This window comes from Hippoglossus hippoglossus, chromosome 24 (assembly GCF_009819705.1).
Source record: "Hippoglossus hippoglossus isolate fHipHip1 chromosome 24, fHipHip1.pri, whole genome shotgun sequence".
NCBI classification, from domain to species: domain Eukaryota; kingdom Metazoa; phylum Chordata; class Actinopteri; order Pleuronectiformes; family Pleuronectidae; genus Hippoglossus; species Hippoglossus hippoglossus.
In genome coordinates, this window is record NC_047174.1 from 11548603 (window position 1) to 11574212 (window position 25610).

The 25610-nt window shown below is 41.5% G+C and overlaps 2 protein-coding genes across 2 annotated transcripts in view; both read left to right on the top strand.

Annotated features, from left to right (window-relative positions):
- Positions 1-3347, top strand: part of LOC117758864 (clathrin coat assembly protein AP180-like) — a 30909-nt gene extending 27562 nt beyond the window's left edge. Inside the window, exons 12-13 of the mRNA XM_034580873.1 lie at positions 938-941; positions 3335-3347. The gene's annotated coding sequence lies outside the window, so the exon portion shown is untranslated. The remainder of the gene's footprint in view (positions 1-937; positions 942-3334) is intronic.
- A 16567-nt stretch (positions 3348-19914) lies between these two features.
- Positions 19915-25360, top strand: LOC117758882 (terminal nucleotidyltransferase 5A-like). The gene is made up of 2 exons (XM_034580905.1): positions 19915-20924; positions 21990-25360. Exons 1-2 carry the CDS (start codon positions 20508-20510, stop codon positions 22806-22808), a joined length of 1236 nt encoding a protein of 411 aa, XP_034436796.1. The 5' UTR covers positions 19915-20507; the 3' UTR covers positions 22809-25360.
- Positions 25361-25610: the final 250 nt, after the last annotated feature.

Consider the following 25610-nt stretch of genomic DNA (forward strand, 5'->3'; position numbering starts at 1 on the left):
GACAATAGAGATTTTAAGTTCATTGTTGGTCTTGTAAACAACAGTCAGAGCTTTTTGGAACTTTCAATCTTATCGCATGATTTTCATCAGGAGATTTATTCTGGCCGAGCTTTCATACAAGAAGGCATGCATCTTAACATTTAAGCAGTTGATTAATGGTCCTTAAAGTTTCAAACTCAATCTGCTGATGAGTTTAGAGGAGATTCTAAATTTGTTTTTTAATGAGCAATGTCAGGTTGAACAGTTTTATATTATTTCCGAGAGTGAGTTAACTACATTTAGGTAGAAGTGTGTGCAGTTATTATTTATTATTAACAAACACGACTGTGTGATGCTGGAAGGAGAAGAAACAGTGAGAAATCCTGCTTTTATTTTGACATGCTTAACAAACTGTTACGTCCTGTTTGTAATTGTTCCTCACTGATGATGAAACTGTCTCTATAAGCATCTTAGGTTCTCTGGGTGAGATCCAGTCAAAGGAAGGATCCGGTCTATCCATGAAAAGATTGCATAAATGCTTGTGTTGGTGTTCAGCCAGAGAGAGGGGTGACCATCTGTCTCTATTGTTTAGCAACAGACGAAGAGACAATGATGAGGAGGAGGGATGAAGAGGAGGGAATCTTTCTCCTATGGACAGATTTCATCATCCCAGTGGCATCACTAACAAGCAAGATGCTGTCCTGAAACTCAACATGTATGTAGATTAGATCAAAATGAAGCTCGTCTGGCTCTTAATGAAAAAAGTATTTGCTGGTGCTGGATTCAATTTGAAAATCCGGGCGCTGAAGAGGTTTTTGGAGGCAGATTTTCTTTGAACCATCCAGGAAAGCTGTTTCGCAAGCATGTTTTCAGTCACCATGCTAAGCTAAGCTAATTAGCTTCTCGCAGTAAATCATATTTGGCATCCAGAAATGAAAGTGGCCACGCAAACACAAAGTTTAGTTATTCCTTCAAGTAGCATTAACTTATTTGCAAAATTAAGTTTGATTGACAAGTTTGATTTTGACGAGTTATTTGATGATATAAAAACGAGGTGAAACACCATAACAGTGGGACTGACTTCTGATTGGTCGTGCATGTGTATTGATGGGACCTTTACAGAGGCTCAACCCCCTGATCACTACTGCACAGACTCCAAATGCGAAAGCTTTAGTATCTGTGATATTTTATCTTCATGCTTCAGGATAGTGAGAGGAAGTGGACAGACATTCTTTATAGACAGTCTATGATCTATATTTGTGTTTTCATATCATAATCTCATTCTAATTGCAGATGTGCAGCTGCTCCCGCTGCAGCTTCTAGATAACTAGAGAACTTCTCGAGAACTTCTCAGTTATTGTTAAAATCATTTACTTTACAGCCTCTGTGACTAAACTTAGTCACTGTGCAAATAACAATAAAGCTCTGTGTTGTTCTTCTGCTGATGTGTCTCCTGATAGTCGGTTCATCCATCGCAGCATCTTTTTTGTTTTCCTCATGCTCTCTCCAGTCTTCATCTTTTGAGCTTTCTTTTCATTAATTTCCTGCAGCACTGGAGCTGACACCAGCTCAATATGAACCAGGAGGTCTGAGGGGGGGGGGGACCCATGCTGCGTGAACAGCACCATGGGTCAGCTTGTGTGCCTGTATGGACTCAAATCCGTCTAGACACCTAGATATCTAGATATCTACAGTGCTGCTGCTGGGAGAGTGTGTGCTTTCATGTGTGTGACTCATTTCCCCCAGCTGGTCCTTTGGGCCCAGGCAGCGTTTTCTTTGGCCAGTTCTCAACATAGAAAGGATGACCTGTCCTGTAACTTCAGTCTATGTATTCCTGCCAAGACGCTCGCTGGCAGTTTTTTATTATCTGTAACACACACACTTAATCATCAGGGGGTTATTTTGACAAAGGAAGAATCACTCTGAAGCTTGATCACTTTTACTACATGTAATGCTTGTGGGTTTGTGTGTTTGTGAGCATAAAATGACCCTCATGTCTGACCTTTATCGTTCCAGTGCACCAGATGAAGCTTGGGGGAAAGATGCAGTGTAAAGTCACACGGTGTAATTGTGGTTGTGATGTCTGTCTATAAATCACATCTTGTGCAAGATTTTAGCCACTCAGGCTGCACCATGATGAATTCCATCCGTCTAATGAGGGAGAAGCCTTTAACACTGCCGCTCAGCAACAGCAATGATAAAGGGATAGTCTGCACACTAACTAGCTACTTTAAGTAAGACTCGCTTACTCACCTCTCTTTGAAAGTATAATATCATGTCTTACAGCACCTCGCCCATAGTTCCTTTATTCAGTAAATATCAAGTCGGCTTATCTGAGCACACAGGGTGGCAAAAGGTAGAAACAGACGATTAACTGTGAAGATTCTGCTTCAAGAAGTTACTGGTTCCTGCTAAGAAATCGTCCAGGTGACCTTCTCACATTTTTGTTCCAACAAGCAAGAAAAAACATGTTGATTAGTAAAGATTAAAGGTGCTGATATGTGGGTTTAGTTATGTTTGGACAGAGCTAGGTTAACTGTTTCCCCCGGTAGACTGTAGGCTATATAAAGGTGGATGATATGTCTCCACCTCCTCCACCTCTATCCAGAAAAGAAGCCAACATATCCCGGATACGAGCGCTGCCATCTCCTAAGTGCATGGGACTCCATGCACTTAGGAGGCTGGGTTTATGACATATATTTTGCAGCCAGCAGCTAGGGGGCGGTCAAGACATTTTGGCATCACATTTGGGGACCTGTCATATCTTCCATCTTTATATACAGTCTATGGTTTCCCTTTGCTTCCACTCTTTGTGCTAACTAAGCTAACTAGCTGCTTGGCTTAGCATGACAGCTGTATCAATCTTCTCTCAGTGAGAAATCAAATAAGACTATCCTCAAATACAGCAAACAGTTCCTTTATGTGAAGACGTGGCCTATTAGCTCTTAAAATATCAGAAACGAGTGGAAAGAACCTGATTTTTTTCAATAAGTTCGGCCAAGTCAATGGAGAAGTAAAGATAACAGCAACATTATTAGAAAGATGGTATGACTCATTTTTCCCTGCTCGTTTTTCTCTTCTCACACATCTCAGATTTACTGTCCTTTCCCCCTCCTCCTAATCCTGCTCTTTCCTTCACTCCATCCTAAGTCTATACTTTCTCTCCGTCTCTTAACTTCACGTATCCTCTCTCTATGCTCGAGACACTTTCTTCCAGCTGGCAGCACACACCGAGAGGCCAGGTGCGGAGACATGAGCGGGGAGGCAACAGAGAGTAAATAAAAAGTTTTATCTTGGCTTTCTGCTTCACCTTGTCATAGAGCTTGATTCGTTCCTGTCCAACCATAATACTAAGTTTCAGTTCAGTGGAAAGCTTCTCCCTCAGCACCGAACTAATGAGAATATTCAGACTCGACCCGCTGCCTTGTGACATTTCTGATAACGTGGCCTTGGGACGCTCCGGTGCCTCCAGCTGCAACCATGAATCACCAAACGCATGTAAATACAGCTTGAGCTGCTGTAAATCAGAGGCCTTTAGATCGTGATTCCGCTTCATTTCCAAAGTTTATTTGGAGAGAAATATTTGTGAGATGAAGCGATTAGGAAAAGTCTAAAGAAGCCCGTGAGTGTGTATACTTGTTTGGTTCGTTGTTGAGATTCAGACTCAGAGCGATCTGCTCAAGAGTCATAGCAACAGCCAGGTACGTTAGTGCATGACTTGAAAAGTATAAATGCACCACAACATTAAGTGCCCACCAAAATATACCACAATGTCACAAAATAGCATTACAACATGTTTGCATATCTACGTTTCGTTTAAGACTATTATTCTATTGTTTATGTGAAAGCCTGGATGCAGAGCTGGTGCCTTCTTCCTTTATGCCATATGTCATGTGACACACTGACACATTTAAATGTCTGATGTTGCGGTGGCTTCAAGCAGGTGCAACTTAAAGAAGACACTTGTACATCACATGACACAAAAATTCAATATTATTAGGATTAATGGGGCCATATGTAAGTTTACGCTATTGCTACCTAGCATAAATTTGTATTAAATTCAGTGTCAAACCTATTTTCTTTATTCACCATGTCCATCCACCATCTCCAGCGTTGGAAAGCAACACCAAAGCCAACTCCTGTTTTGGCCTAATTTCGGGAAAAAAGGAGGAAGTGGAGATTCATCGTCCATCTTTATACACAGTCTATGAGCTGCCCTGAAAAAGTAGCACCACTCAGGACATAATCTTGTGTTTCTTAATGTGATGCACAGTGCACATGTACATGCATTCATACTTGTGCATGTGGGCTTCCTTAAGAGCTACATGCATGCTCTATCTTACTAAGCCCATTAGACCTGTTCATTTGTATTTGGAAACTAAAGTATAAATGTCCAACTGTTTTATGACTGCAAGTTCCGTGGCTGAGCCTGAATCCGCTGATCAACCCTTTTATTTTTATAGTAGATTGTAAAAAGATGCATCTTTAAATGTCTGACAGGCTAAAAGAAAGAAAAGAACCAGAAAAAGGCCTGAGTTAAAGTTTGCATTAGTCTGAAATAGTCCAGATAACAGAAACTTGCCAAATCCCTGTGAAAGCTGAAATGTCTCTGTTCCGTGACATCCAGGTTGAGTTCCTCAGTAATATAAGACAGACTTACCTTATTCATTTCAGACTGAGATAAACGAATCAACCAAAGCTCTGAAATGAATTAAGAACATCAGTGTTATGGATCATTTGAGCTGACTGTGTTTTTCTGCTTTCTGCAGCCTCAGTGGAGGATTTACTCTCCATGCCAAGGGAAGGGCTGTGCTCTAGAAATAGGTCTATGTGTTTTGGCCAGTAAAGATCCCAATTGTCAGAGTACAGTTGTGCTTCGGTACAAACTGGGGTGGAACAGTTCTTTGATGGAGACTGGAAATCCTCTATAATACCAGTTCTATATATTGTAGAGTTACAACAACAATGTAATAAAAACCACAGATTATTACCATTCTTAGCTGGAGTGTGTGTGTGTGTGTGTGTGTGTGTGTGTGTGTGTGTGTGTGTGTGTGTGTGTGTGTGTGTGTGTGTGTGTGTGTGTGTACAAAATGTTTGTGTGTATGTAAATAATTCATAATCCTAGGAATGCCATCATCGTGACTTCACTATGACATCATACAGTGTAGTAATAAATAAACTTTTGCAACAAATAGGATGAGAGAAAACCAATTATTTGTCTTTATATGTTATATATGCTGATCATTATGAAATAGCATGATATCAATATATATGATATTTAATATTACTGTAATAATAAATACAAAGTCTGCAGTTAATGGCAACTTAGTCAATGGCTGGTGTGAGAAGAATGTATGTTAGATATAAACAGATATTAAATGATGGATGACTTAATTGAATTATTTTGTCTGCTTTATCCAACAGGGAAACAGCAACATGTTCTAACGTGCAGTAAAATCAAAATAAACGTATAGTCACTTAAATGACTTAAAAACTTTTATACATTTACAATACGTTTTGTAAACCTTGTACACAATCCAGTTGTCTTTGTGTATTTTTGTTCACTTTCACCGTGAAAATGAATCTAATGTGACATTGAAACTCACACCCAAATTATTTCAGGAACCTTTAAGTCAAAACCACTGACTGTGATAACATGTGATGAGGTTTAACGTGCAGAGCCGTCAGTGTTTTACTAACACAATAAGCAAAGTTCTGATAAACACGCTGACGTGTGTGCTGACTGTCATCAGCCCATCACTCCAACATCACTGCTCCGCTGTTATTCCAAATCAAAACAGATGTGTGTGTGTGTGTGTGTGTCAGTGGAGGCCTGTGTTCGTGGGACGTGGCTATCTGTCCTTAATGTGTATGTTTCTGTCCTCTCTTCCACTGCGTGTGTGTGGTCCAGCGTACGTTTCTGTTTACAGATCCTCTGCTGTGATAAGAGACACTTGTTTGTGCTGTTGTTATGTTTACTCCTCTGTCACTGTACGTTACGCATCACCAGTCTGACTTGGACCACCATGTGTTTACCGGTTGGAGACCTGTAATTCTTGGCTGAACCTGGACACTGATGCTAGGGTCGACAGTTCCTACAGAAAAAAGAAGGTTCAAGGCTGATGTGAGCAAGAAAAGATCTGTGAATCTTGGATCTTTGTCTAAAGAACTTACCAACTTATTTCACAGGTTTTTATCTGAGCAACACTTTTCCTTTTTAGCACGTAAGCTATAATGTGACTCTTGCTTGTCATTAAAGCAGGGAGCTCTTCAGTCGACAACAGAGCCACTAAACTATACATGTATTTGAGATTATTTGATTTATTGCTACAGAGGTATTTTCATTAGCTGTAAACTGCTGTCTGCACCGATAAGAACACTGACTCCAGTCGAAACCATCTATGGCACCGCAGCACCCTTAAACAAGACCGAATTATATCAGCTTTATCTATCTTCCATCATCCAGTCATCCATCATATGAGTTCTAAGATTAAAAACTATTTTAATCTACACTGTGTTGTGTGGTGGTAAAAGTATGTACAGTCACAAACTTTTATGGATTTTCGGGACTGGGGTAATTTTCCATGTTTTGTTGTGATACGATAATATGTTCATATTCAATAAAGGTACATCTTAGTCAATATGACAATGCCGCTGATCCATGCACAGAGCTCCGTTTTCAACCCCATCCAGCAGCATTATGGCTGTGTGTGTTATGGCTGAAAGGGGTTGAACTATTGAGGAGAGGAGGCTGTTATAGAATCACACACAGCAGTAATATTAATGTGTCTGCATACTTTTGGCCATGTGTTGTATGTCTCTCTCCCCCACCTTGTGTTACTGCTCTGAGAGTGATGATCAGTATGTAATGAATGAGGAGGAGGAGTCATGGCCGATCTACTAACTCCTGCCCTGGTAACATTCTAAATTAATTGAAACCATATTTGTCGTTCTGGTGCAATTGCAACATTTGACATCTTGGAAAATAAAATCAATGTATTATATTAGCATCTGTAGTGAATGTGTTCAATAAGTTGAATATAATGGGGGAAAAAAAACTGGTACAGGCTTTACTTGCTCCTGACATCTGGAATAAAAACCAGTTACTTTTTGGTTATTGGCTTTTTGGACACAGGATACAGGCCAGTATTTTTCTTGGACTTGAACCTCTGCTAAACTTAATATTGGCTCCAGGGTGGAGCGCAGAATAAGATGTGATTATAAGCTTGATTATGAGGATTCGGTACCTTAAAAGTGATCATACAGGGTAAGCTAGCATCAGGTTGAATTAAAGCTCATTTTGCTGCACAATAATCTCACTTCAGACACAACGCCCCTGGAGCCGGTGAAGCCCTAAGATTAGGAAGTGACAGTTGAAGAAACACACACACACTGAAGTTACTTCTGTTTCTTCTCCAGAGAAAGGAGGATGACACACACACAACACACACGTTGTAATGAACTATTTCAGTGAAAGGCTGTGGAAACGTTAACATTCATCCACAGTCATTTTGTGTTTTCATGCATATTTTATTATCTGGGTTGTTGTAGAATTGGCACACGTAGAGGTAACAATGACGTGTTTACCAGCACAGAGTCTGTGCAAGACTCCATTGTGGTTATTATACATACTTTGAGTGCTGCACGGTCACATTTACTTGCAAATAAATAAATAAAAGTGCAAAGTGATTCTCTTTTCTCATTTTTTCCTTTTTGGCATCCCCTCCACTCTTTGTGTTCTGCACTATTGTCCGACTGTGCTGGGCCCTGACAGCCTCTTTAAATAAGAGCTATCCACTGTTCTGGGACCGCACTCAGTCATGTGAGCTAGTGGGAGACAGTTTGGCAAGGTGAGGATGTCAAGCTGAATCCATAATGGCACAGGAATAAATCATCCGCCTCTCTACTGCATGTTTTTCTCTTCTATCTTTATCATCCTTCCTCCATCGGGATCCATGCAAATATGGAAAAGAAAGGTTTGCTTTGACGCCAAGTTTCACAACACACATACAACTCGTGGTACAGCCCAGGATTATGTCCCCTCTGACTTTTATTTCATGTTTAATTGCTATATCTCTATCCTTGCTATGTCTCTGAACTCTTATGTTTATAATGGACCCATTAAAAAGATTTAAGATTTTAAATGGCAGGCACCACTTTATTTAATTGGACTATTGCATATTCATACTCTATTCTGGGCACTGAAGTCAACCAACCTGATGCTTCTAGATGTCCAGAGATCTAGGCACAGAAATAGAGGCCTTTGCAGTGCAATTTTCACTTATCTGTAATGTTTAATGTTTTAGAACTTTTGCATTTTCCATTTATTCTCTGTTTTCATTTGTTTCTAGTTTTTATTTTACACCAGTTCAGCACTTTGGTTGACTGCGGCTGTTTTAAAAAGGGGTATATTGAACTTGACCTGAAATACATTTTCTGATTACTAAACACATAGATACCAAAATGATGCTATTGAAATGGTAAGTGGACTTTTCCAGTCTTATTGACCATTCAAGGCGCTTTACATCACAAGTCACATTTACTCATTCATGCACACATCCATGCAGCGCTTCTATTCCCAGTGTTGTTACTGTCACAGTCATTCATACACTCTCTACACAGCCATGAAGAGCAAATTGGGGTTAAGCATCTTGCCCAAGGACACTTCGGAAAGCACACTGGAGGTGCCGGGGATCGAACCGCTGATCTTCTGGTTCGTGGATGACCCTCTCCCTGGGCACAGCCGTCCCATTACAATGCAGATGTTCAAGTTTAAACTTTTCCCTTGGAATGAAAATCGCATTACTGAATGGTTTTTAGCTTACCAGCATTTTTAGCTATTGTCAACTTTCCCATTATATTCAGCTTAAAATTAAACCAAGACAACACAAAATGTTTAGTTTTTATTTTCCATTTTTGTTGTCAAAACTAACAGATAGAAAATGATCAGTTATCTCTTGAGATGAGCCCAACAACTTGTATTTCTCTTAGTTCCACAAAGCCAAAGTCAATTGAGAAGACTGATGAATCAATTCACACGAGATCGGACAAATTTTAGGAGGCAGAATCAAAGTAGGAGGAGAGAACAATTTGCCGTGTGCTTCACTCTGCTGACACCTAAACTGTAGCCGGCCCGAAGATTCTGAGGAAGAATAACAATGAAGAGGAATAACATGCAGCTGTTGATCTTAATCGGGCTTTTTGCTCATTCCCATGATTAGGTTTCACAAGAGCGCCTTCAGCCAGCTGGCCGGAGTTTCTGCAACTCTGTTCTGCCTCAGCGTGACCCAGTATCGCACATATTGATGAGCTGTCCTCTGCTTTAATTGTTCTGGAGCCGCAGAGATGACCCAATTACTCTGTGAGTGATGATTGGAATAAGAGTTAAAAACCAGAGAGGGTATCATTGAGTTGCATTTCAATCAGCTGTTGGAACAAAAAGTGAAGGTATTGGTCCAACTTTGCACGTAGAGGCAACATGCTGAGGTAGTCAAGTAATTACTGTTGATGAAAGATATTACATCTGATGTAACTCTAACCCGCCACACAGATGTAAAGACACCAAAACAAACACTTAAAATCGACCTCGTGTGTCTCCAAACAGGAAAGGACGTGATTATAAACACACAGCAATTATCTATGAGGCAACAGCGAAGTTGATGCCTGTTGGAATCCAGTTCAATAAATTCTTTTGATAAGACACATTCCAGCGATGAATGTTTGGAGCAACGGAGAAAGACACATTTGAAGAGCTCGTCACGGAATCCATGCGATCAGTGGAAGCCACATGAATTGAATTGGCGTGGGAAGGCAAGTCTGAAGAGGCTGGTTTTGAGGGCCTATTTGAATGATAGCAGTGTGGGGGCATTTTTGATGTGGGGTGGTAATGAGTTCCACAGAGAGGGGGCGGCGACTGAAAGCGCCCTGTCACCCCAGGTTCGTCGCTTGGTCCTAGGGACTGTGTTTCCTCAAATAGAATTCGGTTATGTCCTCATAAACCTCGAAACTGCGGCTGCATGTGGTTCACAGCCAAATAAACTGTGAAAATAATCGTTCACCACATTTTCATCATAAATGCTTGCAACACTTCCTGAACCCATTTTAAAATAATAACACTCTAGCGTTTCTGTTGACTGAATTCATTCATTTAGAAAACGTTTTTATTTTGAAATATTTGCAGGAGCAGAAGATGAGCTTCATGTTGTACAGTAGTGGTATATATTTGCGAACATAGGACAACTTTTATACTAGAAAAGTTGTATTTGGGGCCATTTCAAGGCAAACCCTATATGGAAAAACATAATGCTGGTAGTAGCTGCTGTGCTGCAGAACATATTCATGATCAGATAAGCTAAATATTGTGCATTGAACAGATTCTGTAAATATGCATAGTTTAAATTGAACAGATATGCCGTAAACTCATGTGAATATTGTGCATTGAATAGATTAAATTGAATAACTGTTACTTCCTGCCTCTGCCTGCCTGCCTAACCCTTATATAGTCTTTTGAAACAGGTTGCATATCTATGGCTGTCTGCAGGACCAAGTATGGGCATGACTACATAATCTGGAAGTACACATAAACTCATTTGCCACTTGCAATTTTTGTGGATAATTTCATAGTCTTATTTACAGTAGGGGTTTTCTTTTTCATTTGTTCATAGGCTACATATAAGTAAGAAATACAATTGACTATTTTTTTAGATGACAATGCAACACCCAGCATGGAGCATGAGACCATGGATGAACAGGATGTGCCGTACTCCCAGAGAGAAGTTGGGACTGCACACATGACGACCACAGCTACTCCTCAAGGCTCCACCTGATGCCTTTGCTCACCAGGGAACTCAATGTGCCGAACCTCTCACCGAGACTCTTCCAAGGACCGAGGCTCTCTCTTTGCTGTGTACTCGCTCGTCACTTCCTGCTTTTCACTCAGTGGCTGACCACCTTGAACCTCTCTACAATGGAACCTTTCAGCTTGATCCAACAGACCAGCTTCTGTTGACTTTGATGAAGTTAACGCTTAATCTGCTCCAGGAAGACTTGGCTAAGAGGTTTAGTGTGTCTCAGAGCGTCGTTGAGCTACAGGATTGACCTAATGGAAGAAAATCTGAGGCAATACATTCAGTGGCTTCTGCGGGAAACTATCTGTGTCACCATGCCCCAGTGCTTTAAAGAACACTACCCAGACACAACTGGTATCCTCAACTGCTCTAAAACCTCCCTCCAAAAGGCCTGCAGCCACCAGTAAGCCCTGAACACCATCAAACACCTGTTGGTAATTGCACACTTGGCCTAATACTGTTCATTTCCTTAGCTTATGGAGGTAAGAGTAGTGACAAATTCCTGACCTCTGACCCTGGAGTTTCTGGAATACCTGGGTCTATAGGAGATGAGGTCGATTGAGGCCGTGTTTTGGATGCTTTTTTAAATTTACACTATTTACTGATTTACTGTCTGGAATGAAAGACATAAGCAAGTTGGCCAAAGAGAAAAAGTTAGACAAAGCGCAAAATGGCAAGCAAAGTCGAGAGCTGTGGAAGGAAAGCACTTTCCTGCGAGGTAAATGGGGAAAGCTGTGGTATGTGACATCAGGCTTGGATGGGAGCAGCTGGCTGGATGCTGCATGTGAGGTGGTGACGTGGTCCTAGACTAGAGTTAGCAATTTTGTTTAAGGATCTTCATCATCTGTCCACATCTGCTCCAAATGTTTTGTTTATGCTCTCCAACCCCCTTCTTACTCACCCTCCCTAACTCATCATCGCTCCGTGCAGTCTTCACTCCCTTCATCCAGAACCTCAATTATACACCAGACAGTATTTTTATCTTTCATCTCTCCTTCATTTCCCTGTGCACTGCTGTTCTGCGCGGTGGGAGCGAGGGAAGAACACCTCACCCCAAATCACCTCTCACTGAGGTCGTGCTCAAAAGAGGAAAAAAGACGTGGAGACAGACGAGCAGAGGAGTGCAGCTCCACCCTGAAGCTTTCATGATAGAGCAAAGTGCCAAATGACTGACCATCATGCAAAATTACTGCCACATCACCTGCAGCCTGCAGCTCGCACAGTGGATGGATTTCCTACAAGATCTCACCATTGAAATATTCTGGAGCAAAACACATCTCCATAAAATCCACTGATTTGAGCACGAGGCTGTCATATGTTGATCCTGCAGATTGACTGCAGTTACAGAGAAAGTGTGGCTGCATGTGTGTGTTTGTTGTGCATTGAATTCTTTATCGTGCCATGTCAACATATGGTGTTACTGAGGCGGCAGAGTGTGTTATCTCACTTGTGAAAGCAGATAAGAGGTTACAGATGCTTTAAAAGGAAATGCAAATGTATGTGGTCTATCCTGTTGTTTACATGTACTTGCAGAGTTCATGATCAAATACACACACACACACACACACACACACACACACACACACACACACACACACACACACACACACACACACACACACACACACACACACACACACACAGAAGACAATCGGTTCCTACTTTTGCTTCGTTCAAGATCATAAATCATGTGCAGAGTCAAAACAAAGCTGAAATGAAGCATTTGCAACTACAGTCAAACGAGCCATCTGTCTCACAGACAAGAAACAGAGCAGAACTGTTGCCGGGGCGACATAATGGTGGTCTTGCAACTGTAATGACTTAGATTTCCCATAGCACATAAATATGTCGAATATATGTAATGTCAGGTTTATCTTAAACAGAAAAGGGGCTCAGTCTCCCCATGAATCACTCTACACATGTAACGTGTGGAGAAATGCTTTGAATGATTGATAACCAATATGGTTGATTTTGTCATTGTGCGTCTATGTAATAAATGGCTTCTATATCCTTCAGCTTTTGAAAACAGGACCATAACCCATCGCATTAAAGGATCAGATAACCTCAGTTGGCTCTGGGATGACACTGCTTACCCGTCACAGCTGTACAAATACATGTGTTTACATTTCACTGCAGACTAACGTGTGGGAAATGAGAGAGAGGAGAAATTAAGTGTTTGCAAGTTCTGTTTGAGCAGCATGAGAAGAGCGCCATCTAGCGAGATGTCAAGAGATGTTTCAACAGAGTCACTGATTAGTTGCAGGTCAGTCCAGTAGAACGTGGGCTGTTTGCTGTCAACCAGCAGGTGGCACCGTGGTCTTTCATGCTGTGTGAATGTGACCTTTGTTGGAACTAGTGAGGGGTTTTCCATGTTCTCTATGAAACTGGAAGAAAGGCTTTTGACGAGGAAGGAGGAATTAAATTAAAAAAAATAAAAAGGCTCCAGAGAGATGAAGTAAGTTTCTTTGGTTTTTGTGCTGTGGTTCCCAGCCTCGTGGGCTTGAGATCCTTCAAATCAAAGCAATGTGCACTTGTGTCTTTAACCATTTGCAGGGTGAACAAAAAGGGCCAGATCGAACTCCTCTATTTGCCATGTGGTAATTTCATTAAACATAATAAGGTGCAACACGTAGACACAAAACTGAAATAATGTATTCACACTATAGAAATAACAGGGTCACAAATTACCCAGTTTGGGCTTATTTCATAATATAATGTTAACTTTACCCAGTATGCCTTGTAAACTACTTATTTTATTACTCTTACAAATATTAATGTATATTTAAAGTTTTTTGGACCCATGTGTTATTATGGTTTTCTTTATACGGTTATAAATATATGATAAAATAAAAAGGTTTTGACTCAGTGTTGGACACAACAAGCTCAGCAAGTTTTGCAGAAATATTGTCATTGTTTCCCCAAATTTTCCACATATTACTACACTACACATTATTCATAGATAAGTAACATGTATCTATTATATATGCATATTATATATATTATATTATTTTGCAAAATGTCATATTGACTTTTTGGGTAAATAGCCCCTAACCTGTTGATGTTGGGTAAAGTTGACTAACTGGTCTGTTGTTATTCTGACTCACACTGAGTCAACTTTGACCGAGTGACTTTTTTGGTGTGTAATGAAATGTTGATTCTGGACAACTTAGTGAAACAGAGCCTCAGACGAGTAATAAAGCAGATCATCAGATCACTTACTAATATTGTGCTTAACTTGTGTTTTTCCAAACACTTTTAATTAAATTGGAACACGTGGCACAGATTTTGGGCCCAACTGAGTTGCAGGACCCAAAGCAGTTGCTGGTAATCCCCTAGTTAAACTTTGTAAGGGCCTTAAACTGCAAGTTGGGAAACAGCGGTTTGTTGGGTTTATAAAACTCTGTCTTTGTTTCAGGCTAATTTCAGTTTTTGTACAAAGGAGACATGTTTGTGGATGTTTGCATCTGCATGTTTGTTCTCACAGCACATATCAATGTGGCCTCGACATCTCCGACCACAGTATCAGATAGGAAGCCGAGTCACAGATCGGGTGATTCACTTCCTGTTTATTTTGTTACAACAGTGTGTTGCTCTCAGTCATGACAGGTCAGGGAAGTAGAACAGTTTGTTAAAATAACAAAGCACGTATTGACTTACAGAGCAGGAGGACTGGATCAATCTCTGGGACTTCATTAACTGACTGAGTTCAGTTCAGTTCACGAAGGGTTCTTATACAAATGTCTGTGTTAGTCAATGATCGACGACTTGTAAACATCAAATATAAGTTTATGATCTTTGCATGGAACCTTGAATAAACATTTTACATTTACAGTATGTGTCTGCACATATGTGGGTCATGTTTGAGTTATAACCAACAGTGTGTTTTTTCCTGTAATCACAACCCTGCACATGTTTGATCTCAATTCCACTGTTCTGTCTTCATTTCATAACAACAGTCCTTTATAATTTATATTTGCCATGAGCATACTGATACCAGGGAGACGTTGTAGGAGCGCTGCAGCATGGCTTACAGTGCAGGGCACGTCAGCGAATCTCATTAGTGGCTGTGCAAGAGTTTAGTGGGGGCTTACACTATTGCACTCGTCAAGGTTGACTGGGAAGGTTGATTGAAGACACAGTTGAAGTTTTACTTTGCCTGGATACAGCGTCGCCGGCTACACCGTGAGCTTCACAACCACATGTACTGTAGGCTGTAGTGTGTCAAAGCTCCACGGGCTGGAGTCATGCAGACAATGTGAATTTCCTGCACAGAAGTGGGAAAAGAAGGTTGGTCATTTCTTGCAGCTGATTCCAGAGTGATTTGAATAAGATCACGAGTTCAACAGTTTATTGTGGGCAGGACGTTTAAATACAATTATTTCTGAGATGCAAGACATGTTGGTTCTCAGCAGACCCAACACAACACAACACAACTGAGGACAATGTGTTCACTACAGTCCCTGATAATAACATACATATATACATATATATGTTATATATACATATATATGCATGAAAACATTTGTTCTGTTTGTTTTAAAGGGAATAGAGAAGATGTATTAAACAGCCTTCAGCGTTCTGTTATACAGAAGTTAGAAAATACAGATATCTAGTTATGCTAATTTCAAAACTGTTCGTGCAACTACAAGGTCGAACCAATGGGATCAATCAAAGCACAATTTTCAATCCAGCTAGCCAAGCATCCAATGCTAAGTCTAACTAGCTACTTTATTCACAAGTCATAGCAACCTGGTGAAGATCAATTTAGTTTTTTTCCATAAAGCGACCAAATACTTCTTACAACAAAATGTAATGATTCATGCACTCAATCTTAAAGCCATATTGCCAAATTTAACAAGCTAATGTTAGCATCTTCCTCACAAATCACATGGACTTTAAAAACATAACTTAGCTTGATTGTTGTTGGACATGACCAACGAAACCAAACACAGTGAACTAGGCCCAAACTTCCGCTAGCCAAACACGTGATGCTAATGTCGAACGCTTCTTCGTTTACAAGTCGTAACAACCTGATGATATATTTTCCATAAAGTGGCGATACTCCCTGAAATTTTACAGATTCTGGGCTCAACATTAAAGCCAAATTGCTCAATCCAACGTTAACTCTTTGGATAAATGTTTAACCAGGTAATATCAGCATCTTCCAAACGTATCAGATAGACTGTTAAAACACAAATTAGCTCACACTAGCATTATTGTTGTTAGACATGATGCCACAGGGTGTTTATGGTAACTGACCATTACAAAATTTGCACCAAAAAACAACTCGTATCATTTTAACTAACAATGTCATGGAATCACCTCCCCTAAAGCAACTTTGTTCATCAATCCCAGGTAATTGAGGTTTCAATTTTGCTAAAACAATAACAATTGTAAGAAAATATGTGTTAATAAGTATTTTTGTTTAAATTCTTAGTTTCCACTTGTGAACAACCTCCTTTGCTCCCCAGTCTACACCAATGGGGAGAGTAGATGTAAGTACTCTGTCGAAGGGCCAAGTGAGAGGTGCATGTTGGGACAACCCAGTATCAAAGGTGGATTTTTTCCTACTAATAGAAATCCAAAAATAAAAATAGTAAACCATGTTAAGGGAGTGAGGTGGGTAAAGGGACAGAGGAGGAGAGTGGAGGCACGTTCAGCTAACGGACTCACTGTAATCTCTTAATCAACTTCCACATGTAGGAATGGCGGTAAGGGGGATTGAAGAGAGGATGAGCAAAAAAAGGGAAGAGCAGCATTAAATGCAGAGGGGGAATGCATGATTGACAGTAAAGTTTGCAGGGTGAAGGTGAGTCACATTAGAAGTGATCAGAAAGTGAGGTGCAAATGATGTGTTGCCCGAATATGTCTGACTTTCTGAATGAAGCCCGTGGTTTTAGTTGGCTCTATAAATAGAGGGAGATCTCCACAAAGAAAATACACAAACTAACAAACACATAGAGCTTCATGCTAAATAAAAATACGCAACAGTCATGAGCATTGTGCACATCAATGCTCAGAAAGTGCGGTGATGGACGTATTCAAACACACAAATTTGTGTCTATAAGTGATGATTGGTTTGGCAGCCTGACAAAAGGTCTGTCTGACAATCCCCTCGCCAGCCCTCTGATGTCGTCACACATTGGATACCAAGCCGGTGTCATCCACTTCACAGGTCAGAGATCAGGTAAGTCACTGCTTCATGGTAAGTATCCACGGCAGTAAGCCTGACACTGTGCCAGTGGGTGAATGGGGAAAGTGACAGGTGTGACTGACCAGCTGCCTTGTATGAACCTCTGGAGCTGCAGTGTCTGCAACCAGGAAATGTCACAATGATGTCTGTAACTCGAATAAAGTTTCAAGTTCTCATTGCATTGGAAATGTACACATTGTTAAGACGTATAACAGACGTTTGAGTCAGACTTGGCGTAAGTTATACCATTTTAGAACATAACATAAATAATAAATCATTTATCTGGACTCAAGATGTGATAACCTGCTGAGAGTACACTGTGCATATAAACTTCAGGAGAATAGATGGTTCATGGTAACGCCATATTTATCAGCAGGATGTCAAGAAAGGTCGTCCACCGGTGATCAGGTAACGTCCCGGATGTTGGCACGTCTCCATTTTGTAACTATTTTTGAATCATTGCACAACATCTTCATTGGCAGTTCAACGCTCTCAATGTTTAAATGATTGCTGGGATATTATCATTTTAAATTTTGACTTTTGTTTATTGCTAACACTAAGTGGCTGTGGCATGGTCCACTGTTTACCCGATGACTCACAGGTTAGAAGCAAGACCATGTGAAAACAGCTCCCACGCACTACACATAAATCCCATCTATGCTGATTATTTACAGTGAAGCTGAAGGCCTCATGGCATATAATGAAATGACACAGTAAATGTATGGGAAAGCATGTGATGTCTGTGCCCACATGGTTCAAGTGCTTGACAGATACAGTCATGAGATACAGCACATATGTATTCACCTATAGCCAGACATCACAGGTTATAAAACATGACATGATTTCTGAACAAATAACTCTTCTGTGTGGTTGCACTGCAATTCAGTTATTCCACCAGCTTATTCAAATATTTAGATTAATATTTGTTTGACGATTGTGTTTTATAAAGTTTAAAAGCTTAGCCTGTTACTAGAAATGTTCCGATACCAGCATCAGAAATGCCTCTGATATGGAGGAAAATCCTGGGTTTGGCGTCATCAAGTATACGCAAATCTATGTATCCATCCGAGTTTTAGTTTCACCAACATAAAACTGTCATTTTCTGGTACCGGAAATCCCTTCGTCTTCTCCCCTCGAAATAGAAGAAGTGATTTCCAAAGTGTAGCATTTACCTCAAGTAAAATGGGGACATGTACTATATGCAAGGCGTCAGTTGATATGACACAGTTGATCAGTGACACTGGCACCCTTGTTGCCAATTAGAACACTAACGATAAGCCACAAGAATGATAGCAATCATCACTTCCATACAGGGTTAGCAGGCAGATCCGCAAAGTCCAGTTTCAGAAAATAAATATTGCAACATCTGTACTTGTTACACACATACGTTTGACCGTTTCTTTGCGAGTTGCATATAACACTACCTCGAAATGTCAGATGCAGAGCATAATCGACAGAGGTGCGAATGTGCATGCATGAGTCCCTTCACTCATGTCTGTGTGTGTGTCTGCATGAACGTGTGTCACTGCATATCAAGGGTAATCTGTGGTAAGCTGGTTTATGGGCTCGTCTGCAGTGACGCAGATATACATATACGTGCCAAGCACTACGCTTATAGATCCTACGCGGCAGAACCTGTGGCCTATACCCTACATACTGACAGACAGCTTACTGTGCAAGCTGCATATCAGAGGCGTTAAGTGAGCAGTAAAGTCTCACCCTTAAACTGATCATTAAGCACACATGAGACTTTAAAGAGCTATACATACAGGTTGTGTGCTCAAAACAAAGGTTTATTGGAACTTTGCTGCAATGTTATACAGACTAAAGAGATGCTACAGACATATGCCTGCAGGGCCAAATGATGAATGGGTGAAAAACCACCCCTAGAGGGCGTTGGGGTTATGTGCAGAGCTTTCGTCAGACTCACTTGTGAATTATGAGGCTCCTGAGAAACTCTAACGTAAGACTAATGTCATTATTTGTCTTTATAACATTTGTTTTAATGTTATCCAGAGTGAATCATATTTAACTTAGTTCTCAGTATTCATGACACACCTACATCATACCATTCCTAGTGTTAAACCATGACTCTACCTGGTAAAAACACTTCTTCACTCCATACTATTAGAAACTTGTTGAATCAGGCTTCTAAAGTTGACTCCAATAAGCTGCACACACTTTGTGCGAAATTGCACTTTTACCTCAATGCAACTGAACGGCTCTTTTATGGTGTTTAAGTGTTTTATTATATTAGAGGATGTCTGTATATTGTTTTTTTATTGATCTTCTTTTGGAGATAAGATAAGACTTTATTAGACCCGAAGGAAATTATTGTGCCAGCTTTCACCAGATTACAGTGATACCATAAATATATGAGACAGAGTACAGAAATTAAAACTATAACTATTAAGTCTAAGAAATATAAGTGAAAATAAGAAATTTACAGAAAGTAAAAAATCTAAAGTTTACTTAAGATTAGTTCAGTTTATTTTAAACGTAATTACAAACTAAAATGCATTTGCTGGGATTAATAAAGTTGTATTAATTTGTATTATATATGTATTTATATGTATATTTCTAAGTGAGTTAAACCTCAGTGCAGTGTTGGATCAGTTGTTTAGTAGGTTTCCTTATTGATCACACATGATACAGGGGGTTTAGAGGTTGGCTGCATCTCTGGAGTTATAGAGGTGTTGACTCAAGTGGTCTTGGAGAACAAGGGGGTGCAGGAGAAGTCAACTCCGGGCGAAAAGGGGGTCAGCGTCGAACACGACTGTTCTCTGTCTGTTCTGCTGCGCCGCCCATTCTCCAGACACGCCTCAGTCTCCGGGCTCGCAGCCACTCAAAGTCCGCGTGGGAAGTGGCAGCAGCTATTAGGAGGTGTGGACTGTCAGTCAAACCGACCCGCCCCGCGCGCCTCGCAGACTGGACGCACGACGACTTCTCTAGCAGCTGTGGAGTTGCATCTCTGTGGCATCGCGCAGCAACTACGAGGGAGAAACGGCCAAAATGTAAAGGACAAGCAGCCGTCCACCGCTTTCTGGAAGTAGGTGTGCAGCTGACAGGGGGGGGGTCAGCCAGTCGCCGATGCGTAAAAGTTCTTGTTGGCTGTGTGGTACGTGCGTAAAAGTGAGCCAAAGAGGACAGAAGTAAATATTAGAAATGTTTCCTTTTAATGTGATGGATGGGTCAGTGAGTCGTTGGCGTGTTGTGAAAAGCTGATGCTGTGGGGAACAATCGCTTGAGTGTGGCGACAGACCGGAGCGCAGCAGATGCTGGACTAAGCTCGCGAATTGACTTTGTTTGGTGCGCAGGAGAAGTAGGACAAGCAGAACGCCGCCCAGATACTTCTCCTTCGTCATGCGTAAAGAGACACTCTCCTCGTCCAGCATCTCGATGTTATGATACAGTTCAGTCTCAACGATTCGTTTCTACAGGACGGCAGGTAGTGCAAAGTTCTGTGGTTCGCATCCCTCTTGATCAGCATGGACGAGTCCGCTGCGGCCAACAGCGGCTCGGACGGGGACAGCATCAGCCTCAGCGTGCTCAACTGGGAGCAAGTGCAGCGGCTGGACAACATCCTGACCGGCTCCATCCCCATCCACGGCCGCTGGAGCTTCCCGACGCTGGAGGTGAAGCCGAGAGACATCGTCAAGGTGGTCCGGAGCCGCATGGAGGAGAGGCGGATACATGTCCGGGAGGTGCGCCTCAATGGCTCCGCTGCCAGCTACGTCCTGCATGAGGACAGCGGGCTGGGCTGGAAAGATCTGGACTTGATATTCTGCGCCGACCTGAAAGGAGAGATGGAGTTTCAGATAGTGAAAGATATCGTCCTGGACTCTCTTCTAGACTTCTTGCCAGAGGGAGTGAATAAAGAGAAGATCACACCAGTGACTTTAAAGGTAAAGTGTGATGTTATAACCTGTACTCATCTCATTATTTGCAGAGCAGAATTTACATTTTGCCTCTAACCTTTTCAGGCTTTCAAACCTTCCAGGAAAGTTTGCTCTATACATAAGTTTTCCATCTTTCTCTCATTTCCATCCACACTCATGTAATTACAGATCTCTCACTGCTGAAGTTATGTGCACCTCCCAGTCAATGGTCACATTTACTGTTTGCATATTCTCTTCTATTACATTTAACAAGATTTAGATCTTCCACAAATACACCCCAACCGGCACAGATATGAGCCGTACAATAGTAAAAAGGTTGGTTTCAAAGAGGATTCTGTCTAATCCAATTGGAGTCGGATCCACATTAATCAGTCGGCCCTCAGTTACCTGAATACCACAGACTACCAAGGCTACTAATGGCCCACCAACAGATGTGATCAGTAAAACATCATGAGCAACAGACCAAATCCTTACGCATCCATTATACCAACAGTTTATCATGGTGAAAAAAGCATTTATGTGCAGTTGTTGATCCCACACAGTCTAAGACTGTTTTTTATCAGATTTAAGTATCCAGATGATCTCCTTGTAAGACCCAATATTTGCTGTAACCTGTAACCATGAAAGCTAACACGTCTGATGAGCATGTTTAGTGTAATTTTCAGAGCAAATAGGCAGAAGTGCTGCAGGAACTAACACTAAAGTCGAGCTGTGAGAGGAAGGAAAAACAAGGAGGTGGAGTTAACAGACAGAGAGAAAGGAGTGGGTGACTGAGTGGTGTATTCTTTGTAAAAAAATATGGCTTAGTCAAGAATTTAAATAATTCAGGTTCAGTTTCGCTTGTTATTTGCTCTTATTATGCTGCAGTGCCTTCATGGAAATTCTACAAGTGATAGTTTAGTATAGAGAATAGAACAAAACTACATAAAATGAGAAAATCTTGTTGTACCAGGGACTCAAGTGTCCTTTGACTTCAGTTTTCACTCATTGATTCACATATTTAAACCTTACAAAACCATGAGATGCACATATCAGTGCTTTGAGTCTGACTCTTCACTTTTGGGTTTTCAGGAGGCTTATGTGCAAAAGATGGTGAAGGTGTGTAATGACTCAGACCGCTGGAGTCTCATCTCCCTCTCCAACAACCGTGGTAAGAACGTGGAGCTAAAGTTTGTGGACTCCCTTCGACGGCAGTTTGAGTTCAGCGTGGACTCCTTCCAGATCCGGCTGGACTCGCTCCTCCTCTTCTACGAGTGCTCAGAGCACCCGATGGCTGCCACCTTCCACCCCACAATCCTCGGGGAGAGCGTCTACGGCGACTTCCCCACCGCCCTCGATCACCTGCGTAAGCGCCTCATCTGCACGCGGAGTCCCGAAGAGATCCGGGGAGGGGGCTTACTGAAGTACTGTCACCTCCTGGTGCGGGGTTTCCGTGCAGCCGCAGAAGGCGAGATGAAACTGCTGCAGCGCTACATGTGCTCGCGCTTCTTCATAGACTTTCCCGACGTGAGCGAGCAGAGGAGGAAGCTGGAGTCCTACCTGCAGAACCACTTTGTGGACCTGGAGGACAGGAAGTATGACTACCTGGCCACGCTGTACGACGTGGTGCAGGAGAGCACGGTGTGCCTGATGGGCCACGAGAGGCGCCAGACGCTCAGCCTCATCTCGTCCCTGGCGCTGCGGGTCCTGGCCGAGCAGAACGCCATTCCCAACGCTGCCAACGTCACCTGCTTCTATCAGCCTGCCCCTTACGTCTGCGATGGCAACTTCAGCAACTATTATGTAGCACAGATTCAGCCTGTCTACGCCTGTCCAACCTCGCCTCCTCATCATCAGTATCTTACTCCTTCACAGCATCCCATGTACGCCAGCTGGTTGCCCTGTAACTAAACCTTCTGAGCATCTATGCTTTATTGTGTAGCTGGTGGAACACATGCACAGTCAAAAGGGATGATGTTTTTATCTCTTCTGTAAGATGGGAAACTGAGGGAAATGAGAGAGGAAATGCTGGAGACAAATTTAAACAGACATTAGGGCGCAGTTAAAAGAAGAGAATAAAGGGAAGAAGGCAAGGCAGTGGGCCAGAGACAGGCTTTTCCCTGGAGTACGGTGCAACAGCATGAAGGAGCTGAGCACACAGGGAGAGATGCCAATGACAGAGGCTGGACCATCAGTTTGATGGTTCATTCATCAGGGCTAAGATCGATTTGGTGGAAAAGACCGCAAGTCGAGCTCAGCCTCAGAGTCCTCGACACCCTGGATATAACGATATTTTCCTCCTGCGAACTCAAAATAGACAGAAACACAAACCAGACCCTCACATTTACAGGCGGCAGCCATGGAGAGGAACAGACACGCACACGAGGCATTGAAGATATTGAACATGCTGCAATGAAGATATTGATTCTTGATCCAACAACAGCAACCCTTTGACCTTTAACATGTGCTCTGCTCTGTGTGTGGGTGTATGTGTGATGGGGGGGAGGAGGGCGGACCATGCAAAAAGAGGAACGATACTGTTTACAAATCCAAAGATCTACTTCGACACTCAAGTTCTGTTTGAACTGAAAAAACAACAACAACAACAAAACAATGCATGCTTTATTCCTGTACAGGGATAAGTTTCTTTTTAAGTGCCTCGACAAAGCCTAAAGGGAAGAGACATTTTTTGTGGTTGCGGAGAGCCGCCGAGTTGTCTCAGTGACGAGCGACGATGACACCTGTTAAAGATGAATGTATTGTGAGAGTTTACCAATACCTGAGTAAGGGTCTCTTACACTGAGAAATGTATCTTCCTCAACTTTATTTCCTTTTTTCTTTTTTGACAACGTTTCGCTAAAGCCTGCTCTTATCCGCGGTCCTGCTGGACGAACGCACATCCTGATTACCAAAGAGGAAGTAACAACGTAATCTCATCATCTGTAGAAAGAAGGGGCGGGAGGGTGGAGGGGGGGGTGGATAGTGCGGGGGAGGGGGGGGATAAAAAGTGCTTGTTAAAGTAAATTAGGTCGTACTTGTGGGAGAAACAGTTTCGTCACAGGAGAGAATAAACTGCCCTTTTCTGTTGCAACATGAAACGGACCAGTGCACAGCCTGACAGCCAAACATGCAACTTATCCCAGAGAGAAGTTTTAAGTAATTCTTAAAAAGTGTAAATCAACATGCACACACGCTACATGCTGAAATGTTGACATACAGAAGGTAAAATGCAAATTAATAAATCCCTTTGAAATATGCAACTCAACCTTTCTTAAAGGTGCCCTGTGGAGTTCAGATCAGTAAAGAACAATATAAAACTATGTTTTATCCTCAACGTCAAACAAAACTGTTGGGTGGATATATGAAGTTTTGATATTTTAAAACGCCCTGTTTGGTTCAATATGTGCATATGCATCATTGCAGGAATGCACGATACAAATGAAATGGGGATGCACTTGTCAAAAACATTGATCCATAGCGCTACTAGTGGTGAAAAACTCTACAGGACACCTTCAAGTTTTCAAATGCATCTTAAACAGAAAGTAAATTAGAAGTGCAACTCATTTGAAATGCATATTGAAACAGTGATAAACACTTTACACATGAAATTTTTTATAAAATCAAAACAATACAAATATATAATCCCATCTTTTTAAATCAAATATATAGAATGGTAAATTTCTCGATATTTTGTGTACAAAGGCATTTTGATATTCACTGTAATAGAAAAAAAATGATTGCTTTCCATGTATACAAGCTGTTTTAGGATTTGTATCTCCTGTACTGGCGTCGGCAAATATCTGCAGAGCTGGGAGGTGATGCTGATGTGTGTTTGTCAGAGGGGTGGAGGTTGGATTGTGTGCGTTTCAGCAATGTACAAGCATTAAACCTGTCAAAGACCCAGCAGATACAAAAGCTTCAAATGTGTAAGGAAGCACAATCAGTCAGTTTTTTAATTATTTTCCTAAAGTACCACACAGTGAATGAATTAGATTACAGGCAACAGACAATCACATTGATAATTGAGTGGCAATGAATTGAGCCAGGATTTTTCTCAGCTTTAAAAGTGCAAGAGACTCAGCATGTTTAATCACAGCTCCTATTTTTCTATCGATCTCTATTTTTGTACAGTTTGTGTTTGGCTGGTTGTAGCAGGCAGATTCAAAAGCTGTGTCATTGAGTCAAAGATCTTTTTGTTTTTCTTCGTGGTGTGGGGAACATTTGTGTTTTACTTTGTGTGAGGCGGAGCAGCGCAGGTGGACACTGTGTTTAAACTGAGATGCAGATTTGACTTTGTGCTCTGAACTGTTTCATATGTTTTTTTTCTGTTGCTCCAAAGAGATTGTGTCACAGTTGTATACGTGTGTTTTTAACTGCCATCCTGTTTGGACATGGAAATAATGATCTGATGATTGTGTTGCAAAGTTTTTCGACTTGATAATTAAAAACAAAAAAGACCTTCAGACAACGGTTCTTCCCTTCAGTGTTTTTTTTTTCCTCATCATTGTCACACTCACCCTACATGCTGTTTCCTGGATGCTTCACCTCACTGGATCTCGGTTTACATGAGGTAAAGAGCTCTGGCATTTTGATCTGGTGCCCGGGCATTGGCAGACAGACGGAAGTTTTTATCGGGTCAATGACCTGAGGTGCCCGCGCAATCCCAGAGGGCAGGATAGCTGCTGCCAGCGAGTGACAGCTGAACGTGACGGA

What these genes read in the sequence shown, in the direction of transcription:
- LOC117758882 (XM_034580905.1), top strand. Translation starts at nt 20,508, where the DNA reads ATGGACGAGTCCGCTGCGGCCAACAGCGGCTCGGACGGGGACAGCATC. An exon ending in TCACACCAGTGACTTTAAAG is followed by an intron (nt 20,925 to 21,989) that starts GTAAAGTGTGAT and finishes TTGGGTTTTCAG; the next exon opens with GAGGCTTATGTGCAAAAGAT.